General features: G+C 30.2%; 1 protein-coding gene across 3 annotated transcripts; it reads right to left on the reverse strand.

Moving 5' to 3' along the window:
* Nucleotides 1–1,932: 1,932 nt before the first annotated feature.
* On the reverse strand, nucleotides 1,933–4,706 carry LOC111312210 (RNA-binding protein 2-like). Of its 3 annotated transcripts, XM_089763911.1 has the most exons (8): nucleotides 4,568–4,706; nucleotides 4,431–4,489; nucleotides 3,656–3,792; nucleotides 3,275–3,563; nucleotides 3,092–3,153; nucleotides 2,875–2,956; nucleotides 2,227–2,335; nucleotides 1,933–2,137 (listed from the first exon to the last, which is right to left on the reverse strand). In XM_089763911.1, the coding sequence occupies exons 4-8, from the start codon at nucleotides 3,492–3,494 to the stop codon at nucleotides 2,110–2,112; spliced, it is 501 nt and encodes a 166-aa protein (XP_089620037.1). In that variant the 5' UTR covers nucleotides 3,495–3,563; nucleotides 3,656–3,792; nucleotides 4,431–4,489; nucleotides 4,568–4,706; the 3' UTR covers nucleotides 1,933–2,109. The 3 variants fall into 3 exon arrangements, with proteins under 3 accessions (XP_089620037.1, XP_089620041.1, XP_089620029.1); XM_089763915.1 differs by lacking the exons at nucleotides 4,431–4,489; nucleotides 4,568–4,706 and having other exon boundaries at nucleotides 2,087–2,335; nucleotides 3,656–3,793; XM_089763903.1 differs by lacking the exons at nucleotides 3,656–3,792; nucleotides 4,431–4,489; nucleotides 4,568–4,706 and having other exon boundaries at nucleotides 2,087–2,326; nucleotides 3,275–3,530.
* Nucleotides 4,707–18,716: the final 14,010 nt, after the last annotated feature.

Consider the following 18,716-nt stretch of genomic DNA (forward strand, 5'->3'; position numbering starts at 1 on the left):
AAAGTGCGTAGTTTTCTTCTCTCAGATGAATTAAAAGTAAATAGAAATTATAAAGTTAAGGGTAATTCTTAGAGCGCAATTAAGCTTTCCTGTCCCACATGGGATTTAGCTTTAGGAGATAAGAGTTTGGCCGAATTACTTTCCTTCCCAAGAAGAAAAAAACAAAGGCAATTATTAGATAGGCCCAAAGTTGCATTATCGAGCACTCCAAACTCAAATCCTTTCATACTCCATGAATTCAATAACTTGCTAAGCCAACGAATAGAAAAAAAAAATAAATCAAGATTTGGTTAGTTAACTTACTATGGTAAGTACATTCAGATTCTTAAGCTCCATTTATTTTGCAAAAACAATTATTTTTAAAAATTATTGTTATTTTTTAAATTGAAAGAGATTTTTTATTATTTGGATGATTTATCAAAAAATATTTTTTGTTATTTAGTTATTTTTTAAAATTTTTTTAAAAAATAATATTAATATAATTATTAAAATATTAAAAATTATTTATTATTAAAATATATTAAAATTAATTATTATTAAAATTAATTATATTTTAATAATAATATTTAATATTAAAATATTATATTAATATAAAAATATTTAAAATAAAACTGTTTATTATTTTTATATTATTTATTAATATATTAGAATATTATTTATATATTATTTATTAATATGTTATTTATGAATATTATTTATTTAAAAGTAAACTTATACTAAAAATATTAATAAATAATTCTACTCATAGATAATTTTTTTCAAAAAATATCTTTTCTTTTTTAAATCCACAAGATAATTTTTTAAAAAATTATCTTATTTTTTGTTGATCAATAAATTATTTTTTATTAATCAATCAATTTTTTTACCATATAAATACTTGAAAATATAAAAATTATTTTTCAAAAATTATTTTCGCGATACAAAAATGAAAGGAATTCGATATTAATATGGTTGGTGGCTATTTTTAAGTAAGATGACAAAGAAGCTGCAATGCTGTTACTGAAGGAACGCCCAAATGAGTTCCATTTTTCTAGTTTTATCTTTTCGGTGAGAGAAAAAGGACCCAATCCAAAGAATTATCATTTTCCAAGCTCCTACATCATTTCTTCTGGCCCATTAAGAGAAAATTTCAGACGCCTTGGACCCTTAGAAAATTGGACTAGAGTTTTGCAAGGAGCTTAGAATAGAACAATTTGCTTCATTTAGTAATTCATCGGACCATTTCTCCGACGATTAATAGAACAATTTGTTTCATTTAGTAATTGATCGAACCATTTCTCCGACGGTTTGCAGCAACAAATTATTCTGAATGAGGATGATAAAAAGTGAAACTAGAGTGAGATTGCCAAAGTCTCACCAATTTACCAAATGCAAGCAAGCCAATGCTGTTTAACCAGTTGCATTCAAGGAACTTGAAGCCATTGCAAAGCTTGCGTAGAAGCATTGTTTTTTTTTAATGACTGAATATAATTTAAGAACATATCAGATTTGCTAGGTAAATCACATACAACACTAGTCTCATCACCTTCCTCGGTGCCTTCATACTGGCAATAGACACCGAATTCAGACCAGCTACTCATACCAACTGCATTCATTCCGACAGATGGTGAAACTAAACCTAGTGGCATAACTCATCAACGTAGCCAAACAAACCATGTTAAGATGTTAGGTTATCTAAAAGAAATACTACAAGCGTTTAAACCAAAGTGATTCACAAACTAAACTTAGCAAAGTATCTAAAACTAAAACCACAATGCATCACAATGCACATAATCAACTCCATAGAAAACAACTAACATTCACAATAATAAACATTAGTTGTACAAATCTATTAGCTAACACAGAACAGTTTCGTCTTAGACTAATCAATATCCGAGCTTGAAAGGAAAAAAACGCTATTTCCAGTATTTAAACAGTAAATGCAAATGCTAGTGTGATCTCTACCAGAAAAAGAGCCCTTTTATCTTTAAGTTATTGTACAACAGAGCTTCATGAAATGTGCAAGCAATTCAAGAATTGCTTGATCCTCTCTCCTAAAATTTTGTGCATCTCTAGTGCCAATAGTTATTGGCATTGAGCAATTTAAATTGCAAGTTATAATTATACTATTTAATTAAAATGCCTACTCCTCAAAACCCTGCCACATATAGAAAATATGTGAGCCATAAAAATTGGCTGAAAAATGGCTTGCATACAGCCTAGTTCTCTCCAGAGTGAGACATTCACCTCCTTCCACGAGCTCCAGAACTTGACCTTAGGCCTGGGTACCGAGAAAACTGCAGCCTCAAGTAGTTAGAATCAGGATCATGTTCATCCATTTTATAACCTGCACAATCTAACAAAAAAATCAACTTACTCAGGAAGCTGATAAAACCATTCATGCAAATGCACATATCAGCCAATGGAGGGTGGGCTCAATTTATGGCATCTCATGGTTCAAACTTGTATTTCAATTGCATGTCCCCAATGATCATCGCTTTTGGAAAAAAATTTGAGCATACATATTTCCTGCCTGCATAAGGCTCCTCTCCCTTCTAAAATCATGCATGCATGGCAAAATTTTAAAGAAAGAAAAATACACCAACTAACAAAAACTAGAAACCGAGGCATAGGAGAAAAATCACAAAGCATAAAAAACTACCAATATCACTCTCTCCTTTTTGTTTTGATTTAGGGGAAGGGGGGATTCAAGCTTAGCTCTTTGAGTAGGGGATACATGCACCTACCACTTGAGCCAAATGCTCAGGTGGACAAATATCATTCTATAATATTCATTATTGTTTCCTATTTTCTTTTCTGAGAAAAAACCATGTATCACTTTCCAGTGATAAGCTAACTTCTATAAATGTAGAAATCAATGGAAGAAGAGATCACCTTGCAAGGCACTCATTGCAGTTGCTGCACAGGCAGCACTTGAAAAGTCAACAAAACAAAGGATAATAGAATCTCCACTACGCTGCATCACCCACGGATCAGGTTTAAGCATTCAACATAACAGTCACACTTTTGACAATTTCACGTGTAAGAAAACAACAAAGAAGTTGTGCTACAGTGGACAAATTAAGAATTTTCTAATGCCTAGACAACTTACATGTCGGGATTCTTTGCTCGCTAGTCGTACTTCTTTATATCCCACAAACAGGTGAAAATTATCTAAAGACTTGATCAAGGAATGTGAACCGACAGTTCAAAGCAAGGTACTTTAGTTAAAGTATGGTATCATAAATGATATATCAACATATCTTATCAAGCATTAGATCACTAAATAGGATACGGGCTACTTCCCTCATTGTGCTGTCAGGAGGAAGTCCCTCAACATATAGAGTATTGGAGGCATCTGGAGGTAGAGGTACAGTATCTTGATCTTGCCTTGATATTGCATCCACTGGTAGTTGACTATTATAACCTACATTTTGACCATTTGGTGCCAGATCTGAAGCAGCAGATCCAGGACAACCCATCATAGGAGGATCAGTTATTGGACGAGCAGGCATCGCACCACCGACAGCCCTTCACGACCCACCAAATGTACTAGCTTCTCCAGAAGTAAAAGAAGAAAGTTGCTACAAAAGCAATTTAATGACTGATTTAGAAAACAAAATTTAAGATGCATGGTGGGGGATAAACAAGCATGAGTAAAGGTTCAAGATGGTACCGCACTCTGGAGATAGTGATCATATGCTGATCCAATTGTTTTTGTGTCCTTCACAGACAGGTGTCCACCTCAATCATCATCTCTTGCCAAATAACTATGCATCTCATGAGCTGGATGCAGCCCAGAAGGTTGGACATCTGTGAAGTTGAAAATAGAACAATTAGATGCAGCTCCTTTTAAAGCAGATAATAACTTTTACAAGAGATGCAGAAGTGAAACAAGCATATTTCTTAAATTCATCACAAACAAAATGGAAAGACAAAGATAACATTTGGCAAAGTAAAGGGCTAAATGCAAGCCTGAATAAAATGGGCAGCCAGTAAGATGACAATAAGTAACTTTTGGCAACTAATAAATATGCACAGACAAATTATTTCAGCAATTGCATACACAGAAATATGTCCAACAAAAGTCGATTTGACACTGAAAAAAAATAAAAGAAAAAGAAGGTATCTAAACAACAGAAATGAAGCAAAATAAAAGCTTGCAAAGAAAAAACTTAACATCAAGGGTGCTTATCCAAAAATGCATCTAATTGAACAAAATAAAACCTAACATCAAACCGATACTTTTGTCCAACGCAGAGTTCGAAGAAAATTCTACCAATGTGATCGAATGTTTTCGACTTTTTCTAAACTAATCTCAGAAGCAACTAAAAATAGAATAAATTGAACAAAAGTTTGCAAAATATATAAGGTTAAGGCAAAAGAAAAGCACTAAAAATGACAAAGAAAGAAGTATACTGTAGTCAGTACGAGGTCGTTTAAGCACCCACCGGAAGACAGCATCGGAGAAGTTGGCTGTCGCCGATTCCAGTAACCATCCGCCATTCCTCTGCGAAAACAATAATAAGTATTTAAATTTTCTTTTTTTTTAAATAAATAGGAATTTAATTGAGGATGAAAGAAATACCTTAGCCGGAAATTGAGGAAACCTAGCTCTGTGTCTCTGCCTTTCTAATTTTCTTCCTTATGTTTATTTTCCTCTGAGATATTTTATTTCTCACACATTGCACATAACTGATTTCCCGCAGAGTTTCTCGTACTCAAAAGTCACGTGTAGTTTTAAGGGAAATCAAGTTTCAGTGCGGTAGCCTTCATAAAGCAATGGACCAATAATATCTAGACACGCTTTAAGTTTTAAGTTAAATCTCAAATCTTCTGGGGACAATTTTTTTCCCGAGTTTCTTTAACAAAATAATTTGATATTTTTAATTCATAAATTATAAAATTTTGTAAAACAAAATAAAAGCTGATAATTTGCGAAACAAGATGCGAATTATCATTTTATTTAATTTATTATTAATTTTTTAACTAAAATAATTTTATCATCTTTGCGCGTATTATTTATCTTTTATTTTGTTTTTATTTAATATTTTTTATGAAGATATATATGAGTGATATGGATTCGTATTATTCAAGAATATAATATTATTTATAATTTCATATATGAATTTCGTGAACAAGACACCGAATTTGGCAATGTTGCTGTCAGATTCCTAAGGTATTAAACTCGTGGATATGTATACATAAATTTTGTATTGAAAATATAACAAGAAAAATCAAAGACAAATAATAAATTTATTTATTAAATTTGTGAAAATTACAATATTTAAAAATTGTTATTATAAAGAAAATCTTCTAATTTTTTTCTTCAAACAAAAAATCAACTTCAAAGGTCAAGTAAACTTATTCTTAAATTCTTTAAGGGCTATTGAGATTTGCTCTCGAATGTTTCAAGGATTTTATTGACTTAATTTTGAATACAAAACCTAAGGTCTTGTTGATTTTGATCTTGCATAAACGAAATTGATCTCCTTCCTTTAGAGGGAATAAGATCAAAAAGTAATATCTTGATCATTTTTGAAACCCAAATGCTTTGTTCTTCGAATTTTTTAAAATTTCTTCAATTCTTAAAAGTTTACTTTTTGAGATTTTAGAGAAACTTTAGGTCTTCAAAATCTTCTTTTTCTCTTCAAAATTATCAATAATTTCTTCAATTCTTTTAAGCTTGCTTTCTGAGATTTTGGAGAGACTTTGAGTCTTCAAAATCTTCTTCTTCTCTTTAGAATTGTCAATTGTGTATTATGAATAGGGGAACCACTATATTTATAAAGCCAGCCTACTAGATAAGAGAGAGTTTCAAGGGAACTCAATCTCTTTGATTCTCGTTTTAAATAAATATAGTTTACTTAAAAATAAAAGCTAATGACTCATTGGTAAAATTTGATTGGTCAAACCAAGTGTTTTATTTTCAATTAACAAGTGATATATTTAATTAATCATAAAATTAATTAATCAATTAACATATAATTAAAACAATACCATCAATCCATACGGCGTAAATAATTTATCAGTTAAAATTTTTTTAATTAATTAATTAAAAAAATTTTACTAGACATGTGACACTCCGTAATTGAATGGAAATTTTCTCTTTTAACAAAAGTCCCTTCAAAACTTAGTCACACATAATTTTGCTTGCAACAAGTAAGCAAGTCTTGAAACTTAATTTGCTTTGACACCAATTTTTATTGGAAGCAAAATCTTGATCGATAACAATTCTCCCAACGTGCCTTCAACTTGAAAAAAATCACACTCCAAATATGGTTGAATTCATAGTTAAATATCGATGAGAACATCTGAGAAGAATTGATTTGTAATCTTGATCGATGTGCATATTCCTTATCCAATTAAATGTAGGATTTCAGCAAAAGCTTTTCCCAAATCACTTTGAGTTTTTATTTCCTTAGCAAATTTGTCACCTAAAAAATAAGTAATTAGAATCCTAAAAATTGAAAATTTTATTCAAGATCCATGTATCATTATTCAAAGAAAGATTGGACTCTAACTCTTCATCCAAAGCATGTGAAGAATATGTTTAAAAGGCATATGTAGTATTATACTCCTAAGCTAATTAGAAATAGGATTATTCCCTTATATATACAAGGTTCCTCTCACTATTTCCTTTATCAATCTCATACTAAAGAGGTAATAAAAAACAATGCTCCTAGCTCATAGCTATAGCCATCACATTTTCTTGCCTCCACATGCTTTCCAATTATTTTTTCTTTTCGCGGCTTCTCTTTTTTTTTTTTCTTTTTCTTTCAATGATTTTGAATTTTATTAACAATCATTACATCTTCTTTTATATTTCTAGCTAAGGGTATAATCGATCAAGTTCAAGCGGATACAATATTAAGCTTGAGCTCGATTCAAAATTCGAGGCTAAAAAGTCGCATCAAACTCAATCAAGTTTTATTAACATGTAAAAATAAGTTCGATTCTTATATTTGATAAAAGCTTGATTATTTGTGCTCAAGCTCGAGCTCGAGTTCGAGATATTTTATTAATTAAAATAATAAAAATATATTTAAATATAAAAGTTTGATTAGGCTCACGAGCTACTCGAGTCAGCTATAAGAATACTCGAACTCAGCTCGATCAATAAGTCGAGATACTAGAACTCGAGTTCGATCGATAATAATCGAGCAAAATTCAAATTTTATTTGAATCGAACCTGAATAGTTTGTGAGTACCAATGTATCATTTACACCTCTATTTCTGGCATATGGTGATAAATTGCAAATCACTCGGTTCAAAGATTATTGGCTATTTCTTGGTAAGTTTTTAGACTTGTTACCAATTAGCCGTTGCTTGTTTGCTCCCTTTAATTCAAACAATTGCTTGGAAAAAATACAAAATCTTTCTTACTTTCATTGTGTGCTTTGACAATTATTAATGAAGCCATAATAATCATATTCAAGCCATGCACATTGACACTTTGAATATCTTTGCTACATGCACGTTGACATCTTGCATTTTTTTTAATCACACCTTGTGAATTCATTTATGGAATAGAATTTAATCTTCATGAAGGATATCACCAAGATTTTTGTCATCATGTAAACAATCTCCCAGAAATAACCAACTCATGCAATCATATTATCTTCTAGGTCAAGCCTTGGTTTTGTAAAACTACCTATTGACTAAACTAAATATAGCTCTAACAACTCCAATTTTATTTATTGCAAAATTTTCTTGATTCAAAGCATTTATTTGGCCATTAGAGTTGAAGCCACATAACAAGTGTTCTCTAGCAACTTCTTCAAGTCTAAGAGTGAAACTCAGAGATTTTTTTTTTTCATTTGGCTTTCATGTCCAAAGTAAATAGATACACCTGAGACAAACAAGTTTTTTGGATAGGCAAATTTTTCAGTTATAGTTTACTCTTTATCATCAAGCATGACATGTGCTGCAAAACCTCAATCGATAGTTCTAGCACCAATGGTAGTGATCCTAGGAGGTCCATAAAGAATCTATATGCACGAGTACCATTATTTCCAACTAAATCATGCAACAAATTTTTTTTTCGATTGTAATAGGTTTTCATCAAATAGAGTCTCATAGAATCCTAAAGACAACGACATGAAATCCACGTAGCCTCTATAGCTTAATCCATGCCGACCAGTGTACCATTTATTGCAATATCTTCACTGTTATCAAAGAACAACATTTTAAGCTTGGCAATCCTAACCTTTGGTGCCATTCCTAACTCCTCATGCCAAAGCAACAAAGTAATCTTTATGGAATTTGATTCGATTGGCATCATGCAGCAAATTCAATCACGTTCCAAGATGCTTTTTTCTTTGTACTGAAAGCATCAAGCTCATAATTCTCATAGCTACCAATTGGGTAAAGGCTTTATTTCTTTATTTTCATTGAAGATTCCTTTGCCCATTAATTCAATTGTTTGAATTAATCGAGCCAACACATTCTGGCTTTGTCAACAACAAAATCATTTGTCTTCATTCTTTTATCTCAACTATAAAGGAACAAAATTTTTTCATTTTGAATGGCTTTGAATCTTTCTTTGTTTCTTTAAATAGATTGTAATTACACTTGATTAAGCTAAAATTCATCCATCGCAAAGATTCTTTGCTTGGTAATTTCTCAATAACTCAACTCCCTTTTTTATGATTAAAGAATTAATCCCATACATATCAATTAAATATTCATGCATGCTAGAAACTCTTAATCTTAGTAGCAAATTATTTAAGTCATATGCTATCCCACAAGCCACATGCATATTGACACTTCATGGGCTTTCTTGTTGCCTTCAATCTAGCTTTCATAATAAAACTCCAAATCATGAAAAGTTTTATACATTAGGAAGTCGAATCATTTTTAGTAAGGCTTTTTGGGGATCTTTCTTCAAGATTATTAGGGAATTTAGTTATACACCAAAATATGGAGAGTGGATTAAAGATATAGTATACTACTTCAAGACATTGAAGATCTTTCTTCCAGATTATTGGGAAATTTGTTTATATACCAAAATATGGGGAATGGACTGAAGACATGTATTATTTTAAGACATTAATGATATTCTTTGATGGCTACTACAAAAACAAGGATGTTATTCAATCACTCAGGCACTTTATAAAGTCATTCCATGTGTTGCATAATTAATTAGAGCTGATGTCCAAAGAAGATTTATTCCAAAGTGCTGATAGTAAAGGAATCTTTATTTTAAAAGAGAGATTTTTCCCAAGTACTATGCACATTTACTTGTTTTCTTTCATCATTTAAAAAACGAGCAAAACAAAGTTGTTATTGGGGATTGAAGCTTTTAAGGGAGATTGTGATATTCAAGATCTTATACTTGAAAGAAAGATCATGTAGGCTTGAGTAATCGAGTCTCACAGAGATGCAAAGAATTCAAGTTAAAGATGAAAACTTGGTTTCCAAGCACAATAAAATCTTGAGACTTACATTAATGAGTCTCATAGGGATGAAAAGAATTCAAGCTAGAGATGAGAACTTGATTTTCAAGCGCAATAAAGATCCTAAGACTTACGTTAACAAGTCTTACGAGGATGCAAAGAATTCAAGTTAGAGATGAAAACTTGATTTCAAACCATAATGAAGATCTTGAAACTGCACCAACGAGTCTCATGAAAATGCAAAGAATTTAAGTTGGAGAAGAGAACTTGATTTCCAAGAACAATGAAGATCCTAAGATTGTGTCAACAAGTCTCATAAAGATGTAAAGGTTTCAAGTTAGAGATGAGAACTTGATTTCCAAGCATAATAAATATCTTAAGACTTGTTAATCCTTTGAAAAGTATGATGAAAGATTATTTTACATAAGTTAATATATTAAAAAGCAAGATAAATATTACTTTGGGCAAGTTTAGCAGTTAAGTGACCATAAATCTTTCACTTTTTCTAACACAACATCAATGGATCACATTGAAAAGATTCAAGCACACAAAATCAACCTTAAAGACTCCATATCACTTGAGCATGATGTTGTTGCCTAAATCACTTGCAGTTTGAATTGGCAAATGTTGAAAAAAAATAAGCTACAATCTTTAGTCAAAGAGACTGAAAGTAAAGTTGGTATCTTTAAGACTTGTGAAACAAATTCATTAAGCCTTCATAATTAAAATGTGTCTAAATCCTTGAATTTGCTACAAAATATGTTTAAGGCCTCTTAAGGAAACTTGAAGAACTTCAAATGGACACTTTTCCTTTCCTTTTGATAGAACCATTTTTAACACTTGTACATTAAAGTTTTGTGTTAATTACAAATTAAATTCCAAAAGAATTTTAACTTGTACAAAAAACAAATTTTGTTTTACTTGAAAATTGACAATTTGAATCATAATGTTTGAAAGAAGAATTCAAACTTAATTTTATCATGCCATTTTGTAATTTCAAGTAAACAAAAGATATTGGAATTAATCAATTTTTTTTTGTTTCGATTGAACTTGACAATGAAACCAAGCTAACTACATACCCTCAAAGGAAAAGGATTAATTCATCACGCAATTCAATTTTTTTGTGCCTTAACTTTTGTCTAAGTTGTCCTTAGCAAAATTTTTAACTTAACAAGCTTTTTTTTTTTTGTGCTTTTGCCTTAGATGTTCCTTCTAGGATTTTCAATTTAACAGGATTTTGTCAAGTTTAAGCTCATGTTTGGAGCAGTATGAGCAATTTAGGCTTTTGCTTAGGAGTAATTTTTTTATGCAGTTTAAACTCGTGCTTAAAAGCAACATGAAGAGTTTAAGCTTATGCTTATGAGCAGTATGAGCAGTTTAGGCTTTTTCTTAGGAGCAACTTTTTTTTGTGCAATTTAAACTTGTGCTTAGGAGTAACATGAGCAGTTTAGACTATTGCTTAGAAGCAACATTTGTTTTTTGTTCGAGCATAATAATGATTCAAAAACTTGCCATTAATTGGCTTAACTTTTACTCTATCTTAACCATCAATTTTATATGCACCATTACTATAAAATTCTCAAACAATGTATGGTCGATCCCATTTTGAAATGAACTTGTTGCCAATGCAATATGAAGTATTTATTGGTCTTCTTACAATAAAGACTAGGTCATAAACCTAAAATGATCATGGCTTAACTTTCTTATTAAAAGCTTTAGATAACTAGCTGATAATATTCCAAGCATTGTTGAGCTCGCTTGATAGGTCAAACACCTTTGTTATTAACTATATGATGCACAATAACTTTTAGGTCAAATTTGGGCATCTCTTTATAAGTCAAGGCAAAGATGTCTTGATATTCCATCAAAAGATCAAAGTAAGCTTTCTCTTCTTTATGGGACATAAAGATTAAACAATGACCTTCTTTAGTGCCAATATTGACTTCTTTTAGCTCATCAATTATAGCTTGATTTCCCTTTTCAAATGGTAGATGACTTCTTAAGTATTTTTTTCTTAAGATTTTCCATCAATTTTTTCTACGAACATATGATTAGAAGTAAGGATTTTGCTTTATTCAAACTCTTCTTCATTTAGATATGGAATCTGCTTAGTTGTTACCATTGTGTGTTTTCTAACCTTCAATGATTTACTAATAGTTACCTCCCATTTACTTTGCCTTTTTATTCGGGAAGGAATCTTGCTACGAAAGTCTTTGGAGTTATTCATCATGAATAGCTTTACTTTTCATTTTATGCACCACATTTTTTAAGTTTAGATGTTTAAGTCTTGAATGAATAGGAATATGCTTTTTTACAGAAGTTTTAGTATCCTTTTGCTCCATTCACTTAAAAAGTGACTCATGAGTTGAATGTATACTCAAACGATAAAAAACTAAACCTCTTGTTGACTGCATACCCAAACAATAAAAAACTAACAACCTTGGTATCTCAATTGAATTTTCTTGCTTATTGGAATTTTCTTCCATATTTATGTATCTTGAAGCTTTTTTATGAATCTTTAATTTTAATGGTGAAGATCCAAGCCCAACTTTCAAAGTGCTAACATGATTAATCTTTTTCCACCAAATTTGTTGGATCTTGATTGAACTTTGAGAAATTTATTCAGTCAACTCATTTGTTTCGTGAACTAATTTTGAAATATCATTTTGCCTATATCCAACTTTAACAAAAAGTTTTGTAGACATTAGGATCAAAACTTTTAGCATGATATGAATGTAAATCATCATATTCAACAGGGTGTCTTTTTTATAACCTTACAAATCCTTTAAATAGAGGTTTAAAAACCTTTAAGTCTTTCAAGCTAGTAAGAAGAAGAGTCAAATTCTTTAAACCCTAAGTAATTTCATCATCTTCATTGCTGGTAAAAGGACCCAAACTTTTTTCTTTCTGCTTTAACTTATTCACATTGATATTCTATTGATCTAGAAATACTTTTTTTATGAAAACATTTTCCAAATAAAACTTAGCATCAGTGAAATGAGTCTCCATAGTAAAAAATGGCTTAGAATTTGCAACAATTGTCTTTACTTAACCATTTCTACTATACTTCAAACATTGGTGAAGAGTTGAAAAAACTATACCATTTTGATGTAACCATAGTCGCCTTAACATCATATTGTATGTTGTCTTAGCATCAATCACATGGAATAATGGATTTGATTCCATATCACCAATAAAAAGTTAAAGCTTAAGCTTTACAAGAACCCTTTGCCTTTCTTGATTGAATCATTGAATCATCAGTGATAATTTATCCAAAGGAATTCCAAGTTCTTTCATTATCTTCAAGAGAAATATAATGATGATAAATCCATCATCTATTAGGATCTATTAATCTTTTGTTCATGAACATATCCAACAATAAATAGTGGTTGATTGTGAAGAGTAGATCCTAACAGCAAATCTTTATAAGAAAAATCAATCCTAACAATAAATCTTCATTAGAAAATCGATCTTTGTAGCACAACAATGACTAACTTCAAATGCTATCTTGTCAATATTGTTGTCATCATTTTCCACTTTCTCACTGTAGACACTTATTTTATCCATATAAAATCAAATTTCTCAATTTTACTCTGATCTGATCTCAAATTTCTTATTGTGCCCAATTAGATTTTAGCCCAAATTTAATTTTGTTTCTTTGGTTTATTTCACTTTAATTTTAGTTTTATTATTTTTTATTTTATTTTATTCTATACTCTTCTTTTTTGTTGTCTTTCTTCTCTTCTTCTTTAATTTTGTCCTAAAGTCTTTGGTGCATTAAATGCATTATCAAAATCTACAGTAAAAATTTCAAAAGCTAAACTCGATAGAGGAAGTCACCGTTGGCCATAATTTTTTCCTCTTCAAGTATCATTTTTTCTTCTTCAAATCCTAGATTTTTCATCTTCAAATCCAATAAAATCTAGGATTTGATCTTTTAGTGGTTCTATAAATAGAGCCACATAGCTGCATAAGAGGGACACAAAGAGAAAAAACCTAGAAGAGAGATTTTGCCAACCAAAAGTTTCCCTAAAAAAAAGAGAGCTCACCAAACTAAAATTTTCTCAGACGCTTAGCTCTTTATAAGCATTTCCTAAAAAAAAAATTAGCAAAGAATAAACAACAAAACAAAACACAGCCCTTAGTAACAGGGAATCACAACACCAAACAAAAACAAAAAAGGGTTTTAGCTTAAACTTTCAGCCCCTATCTAGACCATTCAAGGCTGTTTCTCATGAAAAGGAAACTAGATTGGAACTTATGATGCCGAGAAGAATCTTTTTTGATTTTTTGAAAATTATTTTGTTACCAATAATAGCTATCGACTACAAAAGAGCAACGGCCAGCATGGTGACACATCACCAAAATCTGGAAAAGAATGGTGGCCAACTAGGATTGTTTCTTTTAGAGAGAGAAAAAGTAAAAAAAATGAAATAGTATAAAATTTTTTAGGTTTTTATATAGTTAAAAAAAGATAAAACAATGCCATTTTTCCCTAAGAGGATCCACATGTCGACCTAACCCTAGGTTTGCACACTCGACCTATGACCCAGTCTATTGCTGCTTCCCCCAGATAAGTCTAACCAAATTAGATCTGAATCGTGAAGAACCAAAATAGACTAGGGTGGACCACTATTAAACTCCGCTAAACTGTTTTTAAACCGGGGTTAGATCGCTCATCGTTGACCAAAATTCACCTACATTTATTAACATTGACTTCAATGTTGACTCACTGTTGATCGAGAAAATTTTGGTATTTTTTAATTTTTTTATCCTATTTTCTTTTTTGATGCTACTTAGTAGTTTTAGTATTTTAATTTACGATTAGGGATATCTTAAAATAAATATAATAATAACATAATAGTAAATAGTAAATATAAAAGTTTGGAAAAACGAATGAATAAAAATAAATAATGAAAAATAAAAAATGATAAAATAGAAATAAAGTTGCAAGTGGTGATTTTATTAAAAATATTCACACAAAGAAATTTTCTAAAATATTCTTAAAATGTTAGAAATAATTTAAAAAATTTCAACTATAAAAAAACATTATTAATAAAAAATAAAGTCATAAGTGATGATTTTATTAAAAAAATTTATGTAAAGAAATTTTCTAAAATAATGTTAGAAATATTTAGAAATTTTCAAGTATAAAAAAAACATTATTAATAAAAAATAAAATCACAAGTGATGATTTTATCAAGATATTTTTTAAAAAATTTACCAAAAGTTTTAAGAATATTTTTGAGAATTTTTCTAATAAAATAAATAAAATGATAAAATAACAATAAAGTCATAAATGGTAATTTTATTAAAAATATTCGTATAAAGAAAAATTTTAAAATATTTTAAATGTGTTAGAAATATTTTAGAATTTTTTTCAAACATAAAAAAAATATTAATTTGGATAAAAATAAAGTTACAAGTGGTGGTTTTATCAAAATTCCTAGACAAAAGATTTTTTCAAAATAGTCTAAAAGTGTTAGAAATATTCTGGAATGTAATAAATAAAACTTTTACTTACCTCAATAATGATATAAACAATAAACAAATGTTTCAAAATATATTAAAATTTTTGTCGGTGATGGAATTAAGAGAAAGTTATAAGTGGTGATTTTTGTCTAAATTTTTAAAATCATACCATAAGTGCTTGTATAAGGGAATTATAATCTACTTTGCATAAACAATATTAAAATAAATCCGACAACAGAGTCTCTTCGAGGAAATAAGTGATTTCTTTAAATACTTTTAAGGTGAAAAAATGTCTTAAGTTATACTGAAAATATTGGGAATAGCTTAGAAAATTTCCTATAATAAAAATACAACAAAGTAATAATAGAATAATGAATAAAAGACTATTTGAACACAACCAATTTAGGATCATGTAAGATTAATTTATACAGTCTTTGAATGAGAACTAGGGAGTGCTATAACCTTCTTCACTTGTAACCGTACTCCTAAGCCTAACCTCATTTTCACAAACCAAAAGATAGAATTAGTGACCAATCGTACCTCAATAAAAAAAGATTAGTGGTGAACCTTTAATTTTATGTCTAATGATCAAGTCTCCAAACTAATACATTATGACAGCTTAGCGACTCCACTGAGGATTTGAAAAGTTGAACCAAAAATTAGTTTTATATGGTCCTAAGTCTTGATTGAATAGTCTAGTTTTCTTTATTCATTTATTGTATTGATTTATTTGATTAATTTCTCCTTTATTTGTTTATTTATTTATTTGAAAGGTGTTTAAAAATCTGTTCCTTCACACACTGCATGTGCATATCATAACATGAGCTCTAAACTCGAGTTCTATTCTTTTTAAAAGGAGGTAAAATACCTATTCTTTCCTTCATAAGAGGGGGTAAAGTACTTATGTTCTCATGAGATGTTAACCTCCTTAATGACTAATAAAATTTCTTACTCAAATTGAATCATTTTCGTTTAAAGCCTGTTATAGGTAAATATCAAAGTGTCTTACTAGTCCAATATGAACGATAATAAGGAACAATTTGGGAACCTTTAACTTGTTATCCCAACTGAGCATATAAATGACCTAGGAAGCCTACCTTAGGATAGAGCCATGGCCACCTATTATTTAGAATTATCCTAAACACATAAGGGCATATGAAGGAACAAGCTGTTGTTATTTAGACTTTCTATTATTTATCTCATGCATAATCATATTTTTCATACAGGGAGTTGTTTGCTACATACTAATTTTGACAAAATGAATCTCAGTTACATTAATGGAAAGCTTAAAATAGTTTCAATCTACAATAGTCCAACATGATGCCTTGAAAATCATATCAAATGAAACACAAAGTAAAGAATAAGATTGCTTGCTGATAGATCATGTGTCCACTTTTCACAATAAAGTACATCATAATTTGAAGCAAAATGACTTTTTTGATTTGTCTTTGATTTGTTAGCAATAGAATAGCACTATGCAAGAAAAATTCTTAGAAAAATATGAAGATTTAGCATTTCTCATTTGGATAAAGGTGGATGAATAGCTTATTAGAGCCATGATGTGGTTTTGGGATCCTTTATATAAATGTTTTATGTTTAACGAAGTGGATATGGTGCCTACAATTGAGGAGTATTCCATGTTGCTTTACCTATGCCCTTCATGTCCCAACAAAGTTTATTTACAAAACAAAAGCATAGGCTACCATTAAAAGCTTGCTTCGTTGATGAAAATCAATTTGGAAGAGATTGACAAACATGTTAAGGGAAAAGGGAAAAATGCATAGATTTCTTTAGATTTCTTGCATAGTTACCTCGTTAAAACTACGTATGACAAGTGGCACATGACTTTATTTGCTTTGGCTATGTATGGGATGGTGGTATTCCCTAAAGGATTTGGAAATATAAATATAGCAGTGGTGGATTTCTTAGAGCATGTTGAAAACAACATCAATCCAATAATAGTTATGTTGGTAGAAACTATCAGATCCTTGAATTTTTGTTAATGAGAAAGAAAAATAGTCATTTTATAGGGTGTATAAATCTCTTATATATATGGATAAAAAGTCTTTTTAAAGCCAATGCGGGTGAATTTCGTAAACTTTATCTCTCTTTTAGCATTTCCCCTAAGGAATTTTATAAGATCAAATGGCGAAAAATGAAGTCTGAGAAACAATGGATCTCATATTTATGAAATTTGATGAACCAACAAGTGGTGTGAAGGAAGCCATGGATTCTAAATGATTTAGTACTTTATAGCTGTGAGGACAAATCTTGGGTTCCACTTTTAGGCCTTTGGGGTGTGACCAGTTATGCCCCATTTGTGGTGTTGAGACAATTTGGATATAAACAGTTTATTCTAATGATAAATTGACTTAATTAATTAGGCTTTGTTTAGGTGAACTGTATTCCACAAAGATGGCCAAAGAGATTATCCAAGCATGAAAATAAACAAAAAGAATGGATTGAGGCAAGTGTACTGATAAGATTAGCTTAGAATATTTAGTGTGGTACACTAGATGGGCCAAAGATCTTGGGATTCCAAATGAAGATAGTCCAAGCAGCCAATCTAGTTTAGTTTCTCCAAAGCCTCGAGATTTGTTGCTAGTAGCAGAAATTATAAAATGAAAGTTACAAGAAGAAAAAGAAGAATTGAAACATGAAAACAAAAGGTTAAAAAAAGAGATGAAAGAAAGTTTGTAACAATAAGAAAGAAAAATTTAGCAGCTCAGTCAAGATAAAGATGGATGGAAGAATTTGTTCCTTGATTTAAATAAGACAAATTCATCTACCATTCTTGAACTAACTCTACTCCTAAAAGAGAATGAATAGTTACAAGCAAAAATATAAGAAAAGGAATATGGATTTTTAGAGATTCAAAAGAATAATTTAATGTTTCAAAAGGTTGTTAATGAGGTCAAAGCTCAAGTTTAAATTTTAGAAGATGAGTGCCAAGAATACCTTAACAGATGAAAACAGTGAAAAAATGCATACATGGCAAAATAAGAACACTTAAAGCACTTGCTTGAACAAATCAGTATGGCTTCGCATAAGGTAGCAAAAATGGAAGACATGGTCAAAGAATTGAAGATAAGAGTACAACCAGTTGGGATACACAGTCTGAATCTACTAAACTTTCTTGATTAGGCACAAGTTCAATATCAGTAGATAAAGAAGTTCTTTTGATAGGTAGTAGACTTTGAGCTTTTGTGAATGTAACTTTGGATCAGTAATAAGAATCATTTGTTATTAATTAATGTGTGGCAAACTCTCCTTAATGCATCATGTTCATTCTTTCTATTTTTGTCCATTTTCCATTCATACATTCATTCGTACACTTGTTTGAATAAGATATCAAAATATAAAATCCTAATTCATAGTAATTGTGGTAATAAAGGTTCAAGAATAGCTCACCCACTAAAAATTTTGATTCAACCTACTTGCCATTCATACAATACCAAGGATTAAACAAGAATATTGGAACAAGAACAGGCCAATCAATTCAAGAAAATTGAAAGGGCATAAAAAGAATTAAAAAGGGATTTTGACAAAATAAAAGACATGCTTAAGAATATTGACAAAGGAAAAACAGTGGAAAAAAATCCTAACTTTTAGGAGCAATCATCAGACATGGTAGATCCTATATACCCCTAAGGTTTGAGCTTCGACAACCCCAAACTTTCTAAGGGGCCAAGGTGTTTATCTTATTCCTAGAGGATATCCATACTCTTATCCAGGAATGATATCTACACTTGTTTCAAAATAATTCTAAAATTTTGCTAATCCAATTGTTATGGAAAAATCATTCGAGTAAATCTTGATTCCTGATTTGGATGATCCTAAAGAGATAAAAAAGCTATGAATGAAAAC

The sequence above is a fragment of the Durio zibethinus genome, chromosome 1 (assembly GCF_047325235.1).
Source record: "Durio zibethinus cultivar Kanyao isolate XHJ-2024 chromosome 1, ASM4732523v1, whole genome shotgun sequence".
NCBI classification, from domain to species: domain Eukaryota; kingdom Viridiplantae; phylum Streptophyta; class Magnoliopsida; order Malvales; family Malvaceae; genus Durio; species Durio zibethinus.

Bases quoted from the DNA above. Each gene is read 5' to 3' on its own strand.
- LOC111312210 (XM_089763911.1), bottom strand. From the start codon at position 3,494: ATGCCTGCTCGTCCAATAACTGATCCTCCTATGATGGGTTGTCCTGGA. The intron at 2,957-3,091 runs GTAAGTTGTCTA...TGGGTGATGCAG, and splicing joins CGAGCAAAGAATCCCGACAT to CGTAGTGGAGATTCTATTAT. The intron at 2,138-2,226 runs GTGAATGTCTCA...TATATGTGGCAG, and splicing joins TCTGGAGCTCGTGGAAGGAG to GGTTTTGAGGAGTAGGCATT.